Raw genomic sequence first — 18,010 nt, forward strand, 5'->3', positions numbered from 1 at the left:
TTTCCCGAACTATCTTTCCCTCAGGAAACATATATTTCTGTTCTTCTACCTTGTTTTCAAGCTTCCAAACAACTCGTTTTCAGTTTCTTCTGGTAATTGTTTTTCGAACTTCCTTTCTTGCTGGAAGGGAAAAAAGTTTCTAGTCCCTATGCCTTTGCTTCCTAGGAGTCATGTTTCATCCTTCCGCAGCTTCCCTGGGTGTCTCTACTTTTCCACTTGAAAAAGTCTCAAGGGAAAAAAAATCCCTTCCTAATTTCCTTCCCTGCCTTGAAGAGAAGGATGGGAAACCAGGAAGAGATGATGGTATAGTCAAGGCAGGACATTTCTACACATTTCTTGTCACTAATGATGCACTGATGATGCTATCTAGTTGGGTAATGAAACATCTGCAAGAAAACCACCAAGCTCAGAGAGCACACGAAGGACCTCACAGTTCAACCCTGAACTATAGATATTCCCTTCCGCCGGTTCTTGTCACTCACTAAGTAATGTAAGAATCCCACCTCTTCTTGTTTCCTTCCCATTTTTTCCTGATAATCTTTTCAGCTCATTTTCTTGATGCTCATCTCTGTTTCTTAGACCAGGGAGCCAGCATTGTTCGAAGGCACTTCCGTGGTCACGTGGCCAGCATGACTATACCATGGTAAGGTGCACAGAACGCTGTTATCTTCCCACTGAAGTGGTACCTATTTATCTACTCACATTTGCAAATACTTTCAAACTGCTAGGTTAGCAGGAGCTGGAGCAGGTAACGGGAACTCCCCTCCCCTTTGTATAGCTTGAGATATACAACCTGGGCTGCCAGCTGACAAGCTCAACATCTTTAGTCTTTGAGCTCCCGTAATTCACGAAAACATCACTCAAATAACATTCTCCTTTAACCAAAACAACTGAGATTAATTTGGAAGCGTTCCCATTTCCCTTGCCCCTGGATTCATCTTTTAATCAAAGCAGAGAGTAAATGAGGTAGATGGTTTCGTTGTTGGGTTGAATATTTTTCCTCTGAATTGGTAAAGGACCGCTATGAATCTGGCAGGATAGCTATCTGATGGCGCCTCATTTCTCTAGCCAGTTGTGAATTCCAGGTTGAAACATTGCCCCCTTAGACCTCCTCCTTGGGTCGATGGCCATCCATCTCCTTTTAGTGACTTCATGGATACATTCTTTCCACAAGTAGCCACCGCATTTGCCAACCTTGCGTTGTTTAGTCTGAGTTTAAGTGAAATTGATCAGCCTAGCCTGAAGAGGTGTGGTTAGAAGCTGTTTTCTTTTGGAGGATCTGTGTTTTGGAGAATCCAGCCCACAGAGGCCTGGAGGCTATCACGAAGCCATTTTTGCTATGGAAAACTATGGGATCAGGAGAGGGGAAAAAATGTACCAAGGTTGCATTTATATGATTGGTAAAATATACTTAGGGCTCTTGTAAAATCTAAAACTGTCAGAAGGATTTAACTTTTCCCAGGTTGAAAAAGCCACACACACCCCCTTCCAAAGGTTTTTTTTCTTGTTAGACTTTTGGGTGAGGTTCGCCTTCCTGGTAGATGTTTTAGACATTTTGGCAGTTTTTTTTCTTTAAAACAACAACAACCCAAATCCTCAAATAAAATAAACCTCTCTTTCATGATAGCAGTGTTCCAATATCTCAGCGGCTGCCACAAAGAAGAGGGAGTCAAGCTCTTCTCCAAAGCACCTGAAAGCAGGACAAGAAGCAATGGATGGAAACTAGTCAAGGAGAGAAGCAACCTAGAACTAAGGAGAAACTTCCTGACAGTTAGAACAATTAACCAGTGGAACTACTTGCCTCCAGAAGTGGTGAATGCTCCAACACTGGAAGTTTTTAAGAAAAAACTGGACAGCCATTTGTGTGAAATGGTATAGGGTTTCCTGCCTGAGCAGGGGGTTGGACTAGATGACCTCCAAGGTCCCTTCCACCTTTATTATTATTAGTAGTAATAGTAGTAGTAGTTATTGTCACCTTTGCTTTTTCGGTATTCTTCAGACACAATGCAGCTATTTCCCAGATTATCAAACTACATGATAATAACATTAACATCATCCGACATTAAAGATTTGTTACTACTCTGTCCATGTGCTAAAAGCAGTCCTACCATTGGACAGAATGAAGTACCAAATATTGCCAATCAAAAGATAGCAGCTGGCAAAATAAGGTGCAGAAGTCGGAGAAAACAGCAGTTTATATCATCTGACGGCACATCATACGCAATTTGCTCAATAGAGAGGCACTTTGCAAACATTAACTAAATTATGTGGACACCGCTCCTCAGCTCTACTGAAATGAAATCAAATTCAGCTTTTGTTCTTTTTACGCGTGGAATGGGAGCAGCATAAGCCAACCATCTTGACTGTTATCCTAGGCAGCAAAATGGCTCCATAGTCAACCCTGGGCATTTCCCGGCATGAAAGCAAACAGCAATTTACAGTCCAGATAAAATAAACAGTAAAGAAGATGGTGAACACAGCCAACAAAAAAACATATATAGATCTTACAAGGGGTTCCAAGCATCCAGCCTAAGCTCTGGGGAAGGAGCCAAGTCTTGGAGAGCCGTTAGAACACAATCTTGGTAGGAGTTATCCTGATCTCAAGGAGGGCCTCATTCCAAAAGGCGGATGCCACGACAGAGAAGGGATGCTTCCAGGTTTTCAGTAGAAGATGTTGCGCAATTAAAGGTAACCAAAATGTCCCAAGCTTGTTGGATCGAACAGGCTGGGCTAATACTACAGAAGATAAGGTCTCTCTCAAGTAACTGGGCTAACGTACTAATAAGGAACCACAGTCTGAGTAAAAAGCATGCAGAAATCTTGTAAGGAATGCAAGGATGTAATTATGTGGTATTATTATGATGATGTATTTTTATATTGTCCTTCCTTATGAGGTAACCTAGAGTGGACTACAAGAAAATAAAACAGAAACCAAGGGATTAAAGAGTCTTAGATTATTATTATTTTTTTAAACAAAGAAATCAATAAATCCATCTTTCATAATTCAAGATAATAAAAACAATATTAATGCAATCATTAAAGGAAGAAGAAAGGAGAAGGAGAAGCTTCCACGACCCCAATATAATAATAATTAATAATAATAATAATAATAATAATAATAATAATAATAATAATAATAATAACAAGAAGAAGAAGAAGAAGAAGAAGAAGAAGAAGAAGAAGAAGAAGAAGAAGAAGAAGAAGAAGAAGAAGAAGAAGAAGAAGTAGTTGGAAGGGACCTTGGAGGTCATCTAGTCCAACCCCCTGCTCAGGCAGGAAACCTTATACCATTTCAGGCAAATGGCTGTCCAGTCTCTTATATGTATGTCATTCGCTGGATGAATAGAAGCAGAAGATTCCAAATGGCTGAATTGATGTGTTGTGAGGATAAAGGAGAATTTAGCAAAGCAGACAAATGCCTCCTAAAGCTTTATCCCTCCAGTGCTGCCAGAATAGGGTTGATCCAAAGAAAATCGTCTTCTTTTCTGGCTGGCGACTCCTTTCCCCCCTTTCCCTTCTACGGGTCCCCACACAGATTTCATTCACCAGCCATCTCCCATCCCGGCACTGATGAATTTCACACACCCATGAATGGGGACTTGGTGGAAGCTAAAGCAAACATGTGCTGGCTCCCCTCGCCCCACCCTTCTTTGCAAAAATAGTAATAAATGAATCATTTCATTTCAAGGTCGGGCAAGGCTTTAAAGGGGTTAGACTGGAAGCGATCTGTACCATTAGATAGCAGCCAGTTCACCTATGAATGGTGAGGCGTGGATGCTAAGAGTTTGTCTAAACCAGGGGTCTTCAAACTCGGCCCTTTTATGACTTGTGGACTTCAACTCCCAGAATTCCTCAGCCAAGCACGCTGGCTGAGGAATTCTGGGAGTTGAAGTCCACGAGTCATAAAAGAGCCAAGGTTGCCGACCCCTGGGCTATGGTGAGAGTAACAGTGAACAAAACTGCCGTTCTGCAGGGTAAAAAATATTACACATCCAATCATTCAATGCAAGCAAGTAACCCCACTCCGTGTGTGTGTGTGTGTGTGTGTGTGTGTGTGTCTTCAAACTTGGCCCTTTTATGACTTGTGGACTTCAACTCCCAGAATTCCTCAGCCAAGCACGCTGGCTGAGGAATTCTGGGAGTTGAAGTCCACAAGTCATAAAAGGGCCGAGTTTGAAGACCCCTGGTCTAAACAATTGAACACATTTTCCACGTGTGCCAGGAAAAGAAGAAAAAAAAAAGTTGGAATAGTTTGGCTGAACTCTTCCCCTCCCCCCCTCATTTTCTTTTTCTAGAAACAAGTCAGTAAAACTCCGAAGGAGTTTTCACTTTCTTCTTGTGCTATAAGAAATAAGTTAACCGTAGCCTCAGTAGCAGAATCGGTCAAATAATACTTGCTTTATCAATAATATACAAGACCTCAGAAAGAATGGGTGTTACTCAGGAAAGTTCCATAGGACATAGAATTGTAAGGTTGGAAGAGACCTTGGAGGTCATCTAGTCCAACCCCCTGCTCAGGCAGGAAACTTTATAGCAGGGATCTTCAAGCTTGGCCCTTTTATGACTTGTGGACTTCAACTCCCAGAATTCCTCAGCCAGCATGCCTGGCTGAGGAATTCTGGGAGTTGAAGTCCACAAGTCATATAAGGGCCAAGTTTGAAGACCCCTGCTTTATAGCATTTCAGACAGATGGTTGTCCAGTGTCTTCTTGAAAACTTCCAGTGGTGGACCACACACAACTTCTGAAAGCAAGGCATTCTACTGATTAATATTTCCAACTGTCAGGAAGTTTCTCCTTAGTTCCAGGTTGCTTCTCTCCTTGACTAGTTTCCACCCGTCGCTTCTTGTCCTGCCTTCGGGCGTTTTGGAGAATAGCTTGACCCTCTCTTTTCTGCAATAGCCCCCCCCCCCAAGTACTGGAAGACAGGTTGCTGACCAAACTATCAGGCTTAAAGAAGCAAAGGGTTTTGCTAAAGAAGAAAAAAAAGTTACATTATGAAATTATTCTGAGATTATATTGAGGTGCTCCAAAAAGTTTGCACTCTGGAATTATAGCAAAATATTCTGAAAACCTTGGATTTGCCAAGCGGTGTTTTTTTATATATATAAAAATGGTTATTTTCAAAAAGCAGCATGTCGCAGCTGGAATATAAAAGTTGGGTTTCAACATAGTGAGAGATTCTACTGACTGTATACATCTGTGCACAAGTGAACACACAGAGTCTTTGCAATAATGTTGTAAAGGCTGAGAACTCCAACATGTTTACTAAGACGTGTGTGCTATTGAGTGCAGTCCAATCCACTGCTCAAGTGGGAGAGCCTATAGCATTTTGGATAAATAGTTGACCAATCTCTTCTTGAAAGCCTCCAGTGATGGAGCACCCACCACCTCTGGAGGCAAGTCGTTCCACTGGTTAATTGTTCTCACTTACAGGCAATTTCTCCTTTTATAATCTTTCTTTATAATCCTTCTTTCTTTTATAATCTTCCATCCGTTCCTTCTTCTCCTGCCCTCAGGTGCTTTGGAGAATATGTCGACACCGTCTTATTTTGTTTTTTTTATTAGTATTGTGCTTATTACTCTCCAGCTGTTCTCCAGAGAAATATAGCAGTTGCACTTGCTTATTTTTTAAGACAAAAATAACAGCATGAGTTACGCCGAGTATTGTGCCCTGGAGGGCTGCACCCTTACTTTTGAGACTTTGATCAACAAAGAAATCTATGCATCACGATTTTTGGCACGTGCTGTCAAGGAAGATAGTAGGTATAATGTGTCAAATTCCACACGAAGGTAATGTTTTTCCTGCCCTTCAAACTTCGGCTTTTCTTGTCAAGGGGAATCCAGAACCATGAGCAGGCGATAGCTTTACTATAAGTCCGTTTTTGAAGAAATACAAGAGAATTGTCTTGCACTTTCCTCAGCAGGAAGGCAAATGGCGTTTGAAATTTTATCCACTCCAAATCCAGTTAAAAATCAGAACAGCTGGGGGCATGGTTGCTAGCCCACATTTAGCATCTGGACACCAGACTGGTAGGACAAATGGCTGATGTAGCCAGTTTTCCCTACTCGGGTAGATACGCTGAACTTGTGCATGGATTATAATTATATTTGCAATTTTATTCCTGTAAGTGCAAATATTGCAACGCCATCTCTCTTTGTCCAGTGATGCATTATTTGTTTGGGGGTTTCTTCCCTTTTGGTTTGTCGAACAATGAGTAAGTAGGTGTTTTAGTGCAGAGTGTTGTACGGCAGAAAATAAATAGCGCTGATTTGGCTTGCTTGAAAGCATTTGGGGATTTGCAGTGCTGTGGAATTTGTTGAATCTGCTCCACAGGTTTGTTTTCATGCAGCCGTAATGATTGGTCTGCTCACAAATGTACACAAAATTTACAGCGTTCCAGGGATCTCTCTCCTCCAAAATAAAATTCCTTTATGGATGCTGTGATATTCCTGACCTTTGGAAAAGGGGAAGATAGAAACATGTTTGCATACGAAGCAAGCAAAACTTTAGCTTGCAAATTTTCAATGGAAGAAAACATCCACTCGATTCCTACGCTTGCAAGCTTGATGTGGTTTCCCAAGGCTGTCTGTGACTTCTAAAATACACAGGAATGAGAAAATAACTATGAAAAAGAGCTCCAGAGGAATTAATCAAGGCTGTTAGATTGGAGAGATGGAAGTTGGGATGAATTCCTTTCCTCCAACTGGCCTGATTTTCCTTGTTAGAAGAAGTATGTCCCTGTAACCAGGATTAGACTAACATTCTGGTGGAGCAGCCACAGCTGCAACACTCTTGTTGAAAGCTAGATCACTCTGGTAGTTTAAGACTGCATTCAGACCCAGCTCTCCGAATCTACTGGATTACAGTAAAAGCTTTGTGTGACATCATTAGTGTATGCCGTGTCTAAATCATACCAGCTAACTGTATTAGAAGCCATCTGCCTGACTTTCCAAGTTGAACAATGGCAGCTTCTGACAGCAATATTGAGTATTGTAGAAACTGAACTGAAGCAAGAAATTCCAAATAAAAAATAACAGAACAGAATAACAGAGTTGGAAGGGATCTTGAGGTCCTTCAGTCCAACCCCCTGCTGAAGCAGTGGACTGTATACCAATCCAGACAACTGGCTGTCCACCAGTCTCTTCTTAAAAGCCTCCAGTGTTGGAGCACCCTCAATTTCTGGAGGCAAGCCGTTCCACTGGTTGATTGTCCTCACAGGAACTTTCTCCTTAGTTCCAGGTTGCTTCTCTCCTTGATTAGTTTCTTGTCCTGCCTTCTGGCGCTTTGGAAAATAAGTTGACCCCCTCGTCTTTGTGGCAGCCCATCAAATATTGGAACATTGCATAGATGCCCAATATAAACCACAGTGTTATCGCTTCAGTGCTTTTTTTGTAAAAGAAAAAGGTGCCGGAACTCACACATGTCATATAACCCACCTTGCCTACCCTACAAGGTTCCATCCAAAAAAAGGTGCCGGAACTCCGTTCTCAGCGTTCTATGAGAAAAAAAAGCCCTGGTTATTGCATGTATTATGATGCCATTGTGCAAATGATGCTATGGTTATCACATCATTTGCATGATGAAGTCATGAAACATGTCATGGCTTTTGCATCACGGCCCCATCCTGTGGAAGCTCATGCATGAAAATACAGGTTCAGATTTTAAAATCTGTCTCCAAAATAAGGAAAGCTGCTTTGGCTGAAGGCACATTACATGCGACAGAATTCAACAATGCTTACAGCTAAAACTCTGCAGCTGAAATAACAGTAGCTCTCAAAGACGCTATAAATTCTTCTGATTTAGCCCCAGACGGAGGCCATTATAGCCTCTCCTAACTCAGAAGGAGAACCCCCACCCCACCCCCTTGTCTCTCTGATGGCAGAATTAAACCTTGGAAAAAATTTGGGGGAAAAAAAGAAGTGAGCTAAATTTAGCCTAGGCTGCTTTCACATAAGCCTCTTTATGCTTTGATTTTTCACAAGAGAAGAAAAATTTTGAATGCTCCAGATGCTCTTTCTTAACCATGGTTTCTAGGGGAAATTTTTAGTTTGGGACAACAAATTTGGACTGCCAGCTTAGTCAGTGGATACAGTGGACTGGATCCAAAGAAATTGTTCGTATTGAAAACAAATTGAACCATTTAATCATGGATAGCAATGTCCAATTCTGAAAGGCTTACTTTAAGTGTTTTTTTCCACATTGATTCATTGGATAACTGGTGATAACAGTGCAAATCACCAGAGTTTAAAAGTTGAAGGATTTGACACACCTTTTCCTTCTTTTATTTTGGGGAGAATATAGGATCTTTACACAAACTAGCTAGGTAAGGTATACCTCCTAGATCACAGATTTTTCTTTTAAACACTTCCAGATGTTGCTAAATCACAGTTCCCAGCAGACCCAGTTGGTGTAACCAGTAACGAGGGACGCTGAAAGGTGTATTTCACCAACAACTGCAGAGCCATTTATTGTGCTCACCTACTTTAAATATGAAAGATTGGGATGTTGAAATGTATATCATTTGGTTGTTGAAGTGGTAAAACAACCCTATGGGGCTTTGAGATTGCCAGAAAGGGGATTCAGAGCAGATATAGCTTATTGGCTACCTAGCTCCATCTTAAGATTGGCTGTTCATTGCTTTCATCCACTTCGGGGTTTTAATTGCACAGGGTTAGTTTAATCTTTTTTAAATTGGTTTTAATTTTTGTATTGTTGGTTTTTAATTCCCTGTAAACCGCCCTGATTCCTCAGGGAAAGGGCGGTATATAAATGTAATAAAATAAAATAAAATAAATAAATAAATAAATAAAATGGGATTATCTTATATCAGGTACAGCTTGAGTACTTGTACCTGCCAAGTTTGACAGAGAAAGGATCTAAGGTGAATCCCTCAGTGCTTCGGCCAAGTATTGCTGGAAGACACAGCAGAAAGTAATCCCTCATGCCTGAGCTGAGTTCAAATTGAGCCCTACAAGTGCTGTAATGACTGTGCTAGTTGAGAATGCTGAGATTTGGGGGTACCAATGGAAGAAAATATTGTAGCTCAGGGTTAAACTGTGGGGTCCTTGGTGCTCTTTGAGTCTGGTTGTTTTCCTGCGGGCATTTCATTACCCAACTGGGTAACATCACCAGTGCTAGAAGGAATGTGGTTTTTCCTCTCTGTTTATATGCAGTAGCTTGCTCTGTCTCTATTGTTGGGAGTGTTGTTTTCTTCTTGTTAGTTCCTTGATGAGGCTGTTATTTACTGTTTTATTGATTGTTTGAACTGTGGGTCCCAATACAGATCGACTCTGAAAAGGATGAGTCAGAATTTGGTACTTATCTCACCCGCTTGAACAGAAAGTGGTTCGGCTTATCGTCTCTTCGTGTTTGGATTTTGCCTTCTCATTTCTCCTGAAGTTGTAGTTTCAGGCAAAATATTTATTTGCTTAATGGAAAAATGTTAAGACAATTTTATAAAATTTGTTTCAGCCATTAATGTCAGACCATAACAGCAAAACTTGAACCTCCCTATTCAAAGACAAGGTTTAACTTTAAACGTAAGACAAGGTTGAACTGTGGGGTCCTTGGTGCTCTCTGAGCTTGGCTGTTTTCCTGCAGACATTTCATTACCCAACTGAGTAACATCATCAGTGCTAGAAGGAATGGGGTTTTTATATACAGTGGATTGTCTGTCTTTCAAAACTTAGGATGGATGGACCTTGATGAGTCTGGTCCAGCCAGGCAGATTTTAAAAAATGTTTAAACTCCCCTTCTATCCTCCCACAGATATTCTCCAAATGCATAGCCACTTTGTCCAATCTTTATTAAAATGCAGCATTCCTATCATAGTGGGAATGTCACGTTGTGTTTGCATGGAAAGAATGGTTGCACTTTGTTGTTGTTGTTGTGTGGTTGTTACTGCTTAACAATCCTGAATTAATCTTTCCTATTCATCACATGGTGTATCCAGCCTCCCTTTAAAAAAAAAAAAGCTCGCCGTATTTCACCTACACACAAAATGAACCCCCAGCTGCTAAAGACATTGGCTGGTTCATCTGGGAGCCATGAGCATTTTCATGCCTAATTCCTGCTAGAAACAGTCACTGCATCAGACAATAAACATTTTCTGCTCCATAAATCTGATGGTGGGTTGTGCATGTGTGTGTGTGTGTGTGTGTGTGTGTGTGTGTACGTGATAGATCAACAAACATGCCAACCCCCTCCCTCCACAAAACACTGTCTGTTTATGGGCAGCTTTTGCAATATTCCTGGAATCCTAAATGGAAATGGGAGAATCCCCAAAGGGCTATAAACTTAGAGAGCATTTGTTTGGCCCTCGATTTAAGCTAAAGCATTCGGAGAGCAGATGATCCAATATAGACCATCTCTCCTTCCCAGGGTTGAGGGTTGAGCCCATGATTTGCTTAATCATGGTTCATGGAATAAACACAGTTACCTGGGTTCACACAGCAGATTTGAACCCAAAATGTTTGTAGATAGCCTTACGGAAGGTAATGGTGGGCACATGGTTATAGAGCACAAGTAAGTAAGTGAAAAAAATAAATTTTGGGGAACAGTTGAAGCCTTTCCCACTGAAGAGGTAGATTTTGCGGTCCGAAGAGGAACAGAAATGTCACTAGTTTGCAAGAACTGGGGTGGCACAGTGATTAGGATGCAGCCTTGCAGGCTAGCTCACTGCTCACTGCCAGGAGTTTGATCCTGACCAACTCAAGGTTGACTCAGCCTTCCATCCTTCCGAGGTCGGTAAAATGAGGATCCAGATTGTTGGGGGGGGGCAAGATGCTGACTCTGTAAACTGCTTAGAGAGGGCTGTAAAGCACTGTGAAGCGGTATATAAGTCTAAGCGCTATTGCTATTGCAGGCTAACTCTGCCCTTATTCTGTTCTTCTGTTAATTCCCCAATTAGGGTTACACCTAACTGGGGAATAGGTGTAGTGGTTTGCTTGGGAATCAGGACTGTCTGTGCAGCAGCACACCTTTAAAAAAAACGGGCAGAGTTTCAAACAGACACTCCATGCCGTCCATTATCCTGACTTTTTTGACCACACCTTGCAGACAGCCCTGATGTGAATGAAGAAAGAAGAAATAATCACAATGGCCAAATGAGAAACGTGCAACCGACGTGTCACAACCTGGGCACTGTGGCCGCCTCGGAGGCTGCATCTAAATGAAAAAAGCAGACCACGATGCCCTCGGTTGGCTCCATCTCAGTTCAGCCCCAACTGAGGACGTGGTGGGAAACCAACGCAGTCACTCCTAGCCACTTGCTGAAAATGGGGCAGCCAGCAAGGCGAGGGTTGCAGAAGCGATCTTGGGGAAGGATGCTTTACCCTGCGCAAGCTGTGTGCCCTTGATTTATAATGGGGAATAGCATTCTGGAGGGATACCTTGAACAGCCCGCATTTGTCAGACCCACGCTTATTATTATTATTAATTATTATTATTATTATTGTTTTTTGTTGTTGTTGTTACTGTCTCTTTTTGCAGTCCAGAAACAATAGCTGGCTTCTCGAGTAGTCTATATACCCTGTAGAGAATTACTGAAATAAAGTCATGTGACGGTCGGAGGGTGTGTTTCCAATTATTGCACTTGAGTCTTCCTGCCAGGCCGGCGAAGACAAACAGCCTTCTGAAGGAGTCTGTGATTCCCACCCACCCCACCCCACCTCACCCCCGCCAGCTTTGCTGTAAGTCCTTTTTAAATGCTTTCATTTTTAGAAGAAGAAGGAGGGGGGGGAAAAGGGTGAGTGGGTTATGGATGCTTTTCCTACCCCGTAGCACGGTTGCAACCTTTCTCTGGAAGAAAACGGTGGATGGGGATTGGGGTGGGGTGGGGTGGGGGAAAAAAAACCTATCGACTGGGTGCTTTTAAGACGCATCTAACGCTTTCCAATGAATTGACGGAGGAAAGGGATCAAGACGCAGAGAGGGCGCCGAGCCCACTGGCATGAGATGCGAAGGGCTTGCATTGCGCCGCTTTTGAGCCAAGCGGCAGAAAAACCTCGTGTTGTGCCGAAGGAAGATCTAAGCCGCTTCTCCGCAGCTCCGTTAACTCTTTAGGTCTTTGCAAAAGGGTTCCGTTTGGGTCCCTCCAAACGGGAACCAAATGGGGTCTTTTCCTGGCACGTCGTTGATTATACCGACATACAGAACGAAAACAGGTTGGGGTGATTTAGCACAAAAGCGAGGAGGAGGAGGAGGAGGAGGAGGAGGAGGAGGAGGAGGAAGAGCCAAGTGGGGGAGAGAGAGAGAGAGAGAGAGAGAGAGAGAGAGAGATCAGCCAACCAGTTAACATTTGGTTTGGATTACCAAAACAAGGCGAGAGAGCTTTGTTCCTGGCAGGCCAGGGGGACAGGAAAAAGAGAACGAAATGCCATGACTGGGGACACGCCGTGCCGGTGGTAGGGTCCAAACGTTGATTATGGATCAGGTGGACCAGGCTTTCTTGGAAGGATCAGCACCATCAGCTTTATTGCAACTGGATTCTTTGCTTCTGTGGGCCTCATGGTATGTGCGTGTCTGCAGATTTGTGAAGGGGGGGGTGGTGGTGTGTGTAATAACAAGAGATGGATTTTTTTTTTCCACAAGTTCCCCCGCCTGCTTAAGAATCTAGAGTCTCCCCATCCCCGTATAGCAACCCAGTGAAATATTTTAAGTTTGTGTTTGACCAGCCCAAAGGATGCTTTTCTTTTCGTTTCAACCCACCTCAACCTGCCAGATACAGAAGTTTCCAAGCCAAGTCATTAGGAGGAAAAGGACTTTTTATTCGGTCTAAATGTGCTTTCTAGCTTCCTTTGTACTCTGATCCTGCATCCCTCTTTTCTTTTAATCCAGATCATTTGCTCTTCATCTTTTTTCTTTCCCGCCAAGCCCACTGATCTCCTCCTCCTCCTCCTCCTCCTCCTCCTCCTCTTCTTCTTCTTCTTCTTCTTCTTCTTCTTCTTCTTCTTCTTCTTCTCCTTCTCCTTCTCCTTCTTCTCCTCCTCCTCTTCCTCCTCCTCCTCTTCCTCCTCCTCCTCCTCCTCCTCCTCCTCCTCCTCCTCCTCCTCTTCTTCTTCTTCTTCTTCTTCTTCTTCTTCTTCTTCTTCTTCTTCTTCTTCTTCTTCTTCTTCTTCTTCTTCTTCTTCTTCTTCTTTTCCTTTCATCACCTGTTAAGATCTTCTTGGAAAGAGGGACTGAACACAATTGAAAATGGCTGGGGGGTGGGTACAATGCAGGGTTGTATATATATATATATATATTGTCCTAAATATTCCTCTTGTAGATGATTCTGTATCTTTCATTTATGTTCAGAGGGACTTGATTTATTATTTGAGGTGTTTATTTTATATATAAAAATGTTTATTTTTATAAATCATTTGTTTTATGCATTGTGACTTTATCTTTGATTTTGATTTGATTTATCAGACAGATTTGATTTGACATGATTTATGATCAGAGGGATTCATTTCTATTTGCAAAATGGTATCTTTTAGAAAGATAGGATGGTTATGTAGGATTATCAGACAGATTTGATTTGACATGATTTATGATCAGAGGGAGTCATTTCTATTTGCAAAATGGTATCTTTTAGAAAGATAGGATGGTTGTGTAGGATTTAGAGATGACCTGTATATTTAGCAAAGATTACAGATGGCAAGAGATCCAGTTTTACTACACGAGACTGTCTTCTGTTGATCTGGTTCCTTCAAGGCTACCCAGACCTATTTTATTATATGAGGAGCCCACCTCACACGTGTTGTGATCCTCCAAATCTAAGAAAATTTCCTAAAGGCAAGTTTCAATTTATATTTTACTTTGTAAAGAACGGTAAAACAGAAAGCTGCTTTGTTTTGACATATTAAGTTGGATCTTGAAGTTTACTCAAACTTCTCATCCAGAAATCCTGCAGTTATTGCATTTTTGACAGATGTCCATCCAGTCTCTGTTTATATTTCTCCAGTGACTTAGGGGCATCGGTGACTTCCTCATCTGTTTCCGTGTTGGACACTGAACTTGGAAACCAATTCACACAACCCATTAAGCCCACCAAGAAAAGTAACACGAATGTGTATGCTTTCAGTCTTACATCCGCCCAAAACTCATATGGCTTTTAAATCATACTCTATACCTTTTTCTAAGGTTAAACATCTCGTCTGAACCTGGAAAGACCAAGATTTACAGCTACCCCATCTAGAATTTGAAGCCAAAGCAAAATGTAGTTTTCAAGTTCTGGTCTGTATGAAGTGGAAAAGGCTGCTTAGCTTTCTGGGAACCCAGAAAATGGCTTGCAACAAAGCAAACCAAGTTGCATGAATAGGGTTTTGATTCTTTCAGACAGTTTGGGTAGAAAAAATAACAACCAGTGAGATGAATGAGAAATATGTCTCACTTTTTTTTTTTTAAGAATACACAGAGCTACTATCAATGTGATGCCTCATGACTTGCTCTTTTGGAACTAAGAGCCTCTTGTCTTTAATGAAATCTAGAGGTGGGTGGTTTAGAAAGATGAAACATTTTGCTGATGAGTTTCTTTTTCTCATTTCCCCCCACCCACCCCCCTCTCCTTCCCCTGCATTTCTCTTCCATCTGGATCTTCAGTTGCAGACACCGGAGGAAGTGAAATTAACCGGCATGACCAATTGACCACCGATTCCTGGGTCTCCAGCGATGGAACGGCACAATAGCACCAAAGGGCGGAAATCCAAAACTCTGCGCTCCATTTCCCGGTCGCTCATCCTCTGCAATGGCAAGACCAGCGATGATGGCTCAAGCCCAGATGACAAATACGCCAACCCCTTTGAGAGCCAAGCCAGCTGGAGTCACAAAGAGCCATGCCCTCAACTTCAGCTGGCGTGCCCCTCACCTAGCCAGGATGCCACATCCGATCCTCTTAGGATTGCCAGCATGGTGCAGCTGAGGACCAATGCCGGCGATAGCTGTAAGAATATGAAGAGGAAGTTCTTTATCAAGGTAGGAAGAAGGCCTGTGCCTCTGTTTGCCTAGCATTTGCAATGCTTGGATAAGGAGGTTCTCTTCCCTCCCCCCCCACTTCTATCACATGTGAACTGCCTTCCAAACAACGCCTAGGGCAGGGGTAAGCAACCTTGGCTCTTTTATGACTTGTGAACTTCAATACCCAGAATTCCTGAACCAGCCATGCTGACTCAGGAATTCTGGGAGTTGAAGTCCACAAGTCATAAAAGAGCCAAAGTTGCCTACCCCTGCCCTAGGGAATCTGGTGGTGGGGATTCCATCTAAACCAGCACAGCACAGTTTATGCACCCAGGACAGTGGTGGCACTCAGCCGGTTCGCACCAGTTTGGCAGAACCGGTAGCTAATTTTTTGTTGGCCAGGTCCAGAGTGGACTTCCACAAGTGGTATCCATGCAGAGAACCGGTTGTTCACAGATTTGAATCCCACCACACCCCCAGGATGTCGCATCCCTATCGGGTTCCTGGCTCTTTTATCTTGGAAAGGAACAAAAATAGTGGCTGTGATGAAAAGCTGTTGCAATAGCACACCCACAAAAACAAGAAGTAGTTGGTGGGGTTTCTGTGCAAAGAGCTTCTCAGTCTACAGCTCTGTTGCAAATGGCATTGTCCACAGCACTAATGGGCCATCAGAGCTGAGGATGTTGGGAGCTGTAGCCCCAACCTCTCTAGGAGGTAACAAGGTAATGGAAGCTGGACTGACAGGCTTTCAAGTTTCTTCATGTCTTCCCAACCAGGACAGCTGCATCTGGAAGCTTTGCATTGCCACTGGGAACGAGGGGCTGGGAATTCAAGTCTGCAGGACTTCCAGTGGCTCTGCCTTTGGTAAAGAGTTCACGGTCAGCCACGTGATTGACGGGGGAGCTGCTCAGAGGTATGTTACAAAGCCCCACTAGGAAGCCACACAACCATGCATATTTAACTTAGGTGGTGATGGTGGTAGTGGTAACGATAATGATATTGAAAGACCCTCTACCCTATCTTCCTATTTGCCTAAGCACTGAAAATGACATAATTCAGGAGGGAGATAATAACAGACTTCAAGTTTTGGAAGAACTGTTTCCTGGATGATAAAGAAAACGGTGCTCTTTTGACCCCTGGGAGCAGGACAAGAAGCCATGGATGGAAACTAATCAAGGAGAGAAGCAACCTAGAACTAAGGAGAAATTTTCGGACAGTTAGAACAATTAATCGATGGAAAGACTTGCCTCCAGAAGTTGTGGGTGCTCCAAAACTGGAGATTTTTAAGAAGAGATTGGACAGCAATTTGTCTGAAAAGGCATAGGATGTCCTTCTTGAGCAGACTAGAAGACCTCCAAGGTCCCTTCCAACTCTGTTATTCGGCTGTTCTCTGAATGCTGCGTAGAAAGCGTTGCAGGGAAGACGTCAGGAGAAACTTCTCAAGAAATAACCCCGTGGTCTCCTCTTTGCTGGAGGTATTTGAAAAGAGGTTGAAAGATGTTACCTGTCCAGGAGGCTGCAGTTTACACCTAATCCTATAGATCCTGCACTGAGTAGGAAGGTAGACTATACAGGATAGCCACTTTCTGTAGAAATTGTGCAGCAAACCAGACAGTGAGGGGAACTCTAAGCAGGATATGAGAAGAGTAGCATTTCCTTATGCACATTGTTCAGCAGAGATATTTAGTGTAATTATATAAATAGGTTGCATTTCTCCCATTCTGCAGTTAACTTTGCAAGCTTGTATATTTCTCATCTCAATGAACAGATTGAGGAGGTCCCTATCATAGGTAATCTTCCTCCCCCATTCAAGCTGTCAGCCAAGAAAGGAAATTGGTATTGCAATTTGCTTTCACCATGGAGCTCTACACCAACAGAGAAATCAGAATATTGGTAAACATTATATGACATCTCAGCAACTTAAGCCAAGGGCATATCTATAGCAAAGGATAAATAAATATGTGCAGTGCTTCACTATCCCATGTTCCTTCTTACGACTTCAGGCTGATTAAATAAAAATGATCATCAAAATCATTAGTGGTTTTTTTTTAATTGGATCTATATAAGAGGTCTCTTAAAGTCTTGAAGCATTTTATGAGAAGTGACTTAAAAAAAAAGACAAAAATTCTGTTTACTGGATATATCAAGAGGCCTGTTAAAGTTTGAAACATTTGGGGGGTAAAGAACAAGATTAACATGAAAAAAGCTCCAGGACTATATTTAGAGGGGTCAAAAAGTAAGGCTGATAAAACTTCAGGGAAGGAATGCAAGGTTGGCTTATTTGTCCAGGGTTACAATAAAAATGAGTTATATCTGGTTTCCCTTATTGTATTTTTGATGATAAAGAACAAATGCTGAGACTTTTGGATTTTTAGTTAACAGATAAGTTATGGGGTAAAGAGAGAAATGCTATAAAATTGTTTTTATTTGCTGGGATGAAGGGGGAATTCCTTCCTTCCTTCCTTCCTTCCTTCCTTCCTTCCTTCCTTCCTTCCTTCCTTCCTTCCTTCCTTCCTTCCTTCCTCCCTCCCTCCCTTCCTCCCTTCCTCCCTCCCTTCTGTAGTTGGTATTAGTTTTTATTCTTTCTATTTGTGATCCTTAATAAAATGAGAAGAAGCTGGTTTATTGCCCCCCCCCCTAAACATCCCTTGGCTGTGATCTGAGAGTCTTGTGATTTGCAAATGTAAACATGACCCGAACAGAAGTGCACCAGCAGCTCAAACAGGCAGGGATTCCCTTTGAAGCCGGTTGCAGAGATCTGATGACACTTGTTCACAATCCTATTGCTGTCTTTTCTTTTCTTTTCTTTTCCAGGGATGGTCGTTTGAGCCCTGGTGATGAGCTCTTAACAGTCAATGGGCAACCTCTTAAAGATCTTTGCAGCAAAGAGGCTGAATCGCTCATCCAGTCTGCCAGAGGTTTGGTTAATTTAGTGATTGCTAATAAGGTAAGTGGAATAGCTGAGACCTCTCTGTTGCAACGAAGGAGAATATTGGTAGCTCAGGGTTGAAATGAGGGGTCGTTGGTGCTCTCTGAGCTTGGTGGTTTTCTTGCAGGCGTTTCATTACCCA

General features: G+C 42.5%; 1 protein-coding gene and 1 long non-coding RNA gene across 2 annotated transcripts in view; both read left to right on the plus strand.

Annotated features, from left to right (window-relative positions):
- LOC310645428 overlaps window positions 1–11,569 on the plus strand; it is a 13,795-nt gene extending 2,226 nt beyond the window's left edge. Inside the window, exon 3 of the long non-coding RNA XR_014493493.1 lies at window positions 11,493–11,569. This is a non-coding gene — a long non-coding RNA (uncharacterized lncRNA). The remainder of the gene's footprint in view (window positions 1–11,492) is intronic.
- Window positions 11,570–14,639: 3,070 nt separating this feature from the next.
- The window catches only part of IL16 (interleukin 16), a 32,344-nt gene continuing 28,973 nt past the window's right edge, over window positions 14,640–18,010 (plus strand). The window contains exons 1-3 of the mRNA XM_083371321.1: window positions 14,640–14,957; window positions 15,716–15,852; window positions 17,754–17,886. Coding sequence (XP_083227447.1) covers window positions 14,655–14,957; window positions 15,716–15,852; window positions 17,754–17,886 — 573 coding nt within the window. The 5' untranslated portion in view covers window positions 14,640–14,654. The remainder of the gene's footprint in view (window positions 14,958–15,715; window positions 15,853–17,753; window positions 17,887–18,010) is intronic.

Source organism: Vipera ursinii, assembly GCF_947247035.1.
Source record: "Vipera ursinii genome assembly, chromosome: 11".
In the NCBI taxonomy this organism is placed as follows: domain Eukaryota; kingdom Metazoa; phylum Chordata; class Lepidosauria; order Squamata; family Viperidae; genus Vipera; species Vipera ursinii.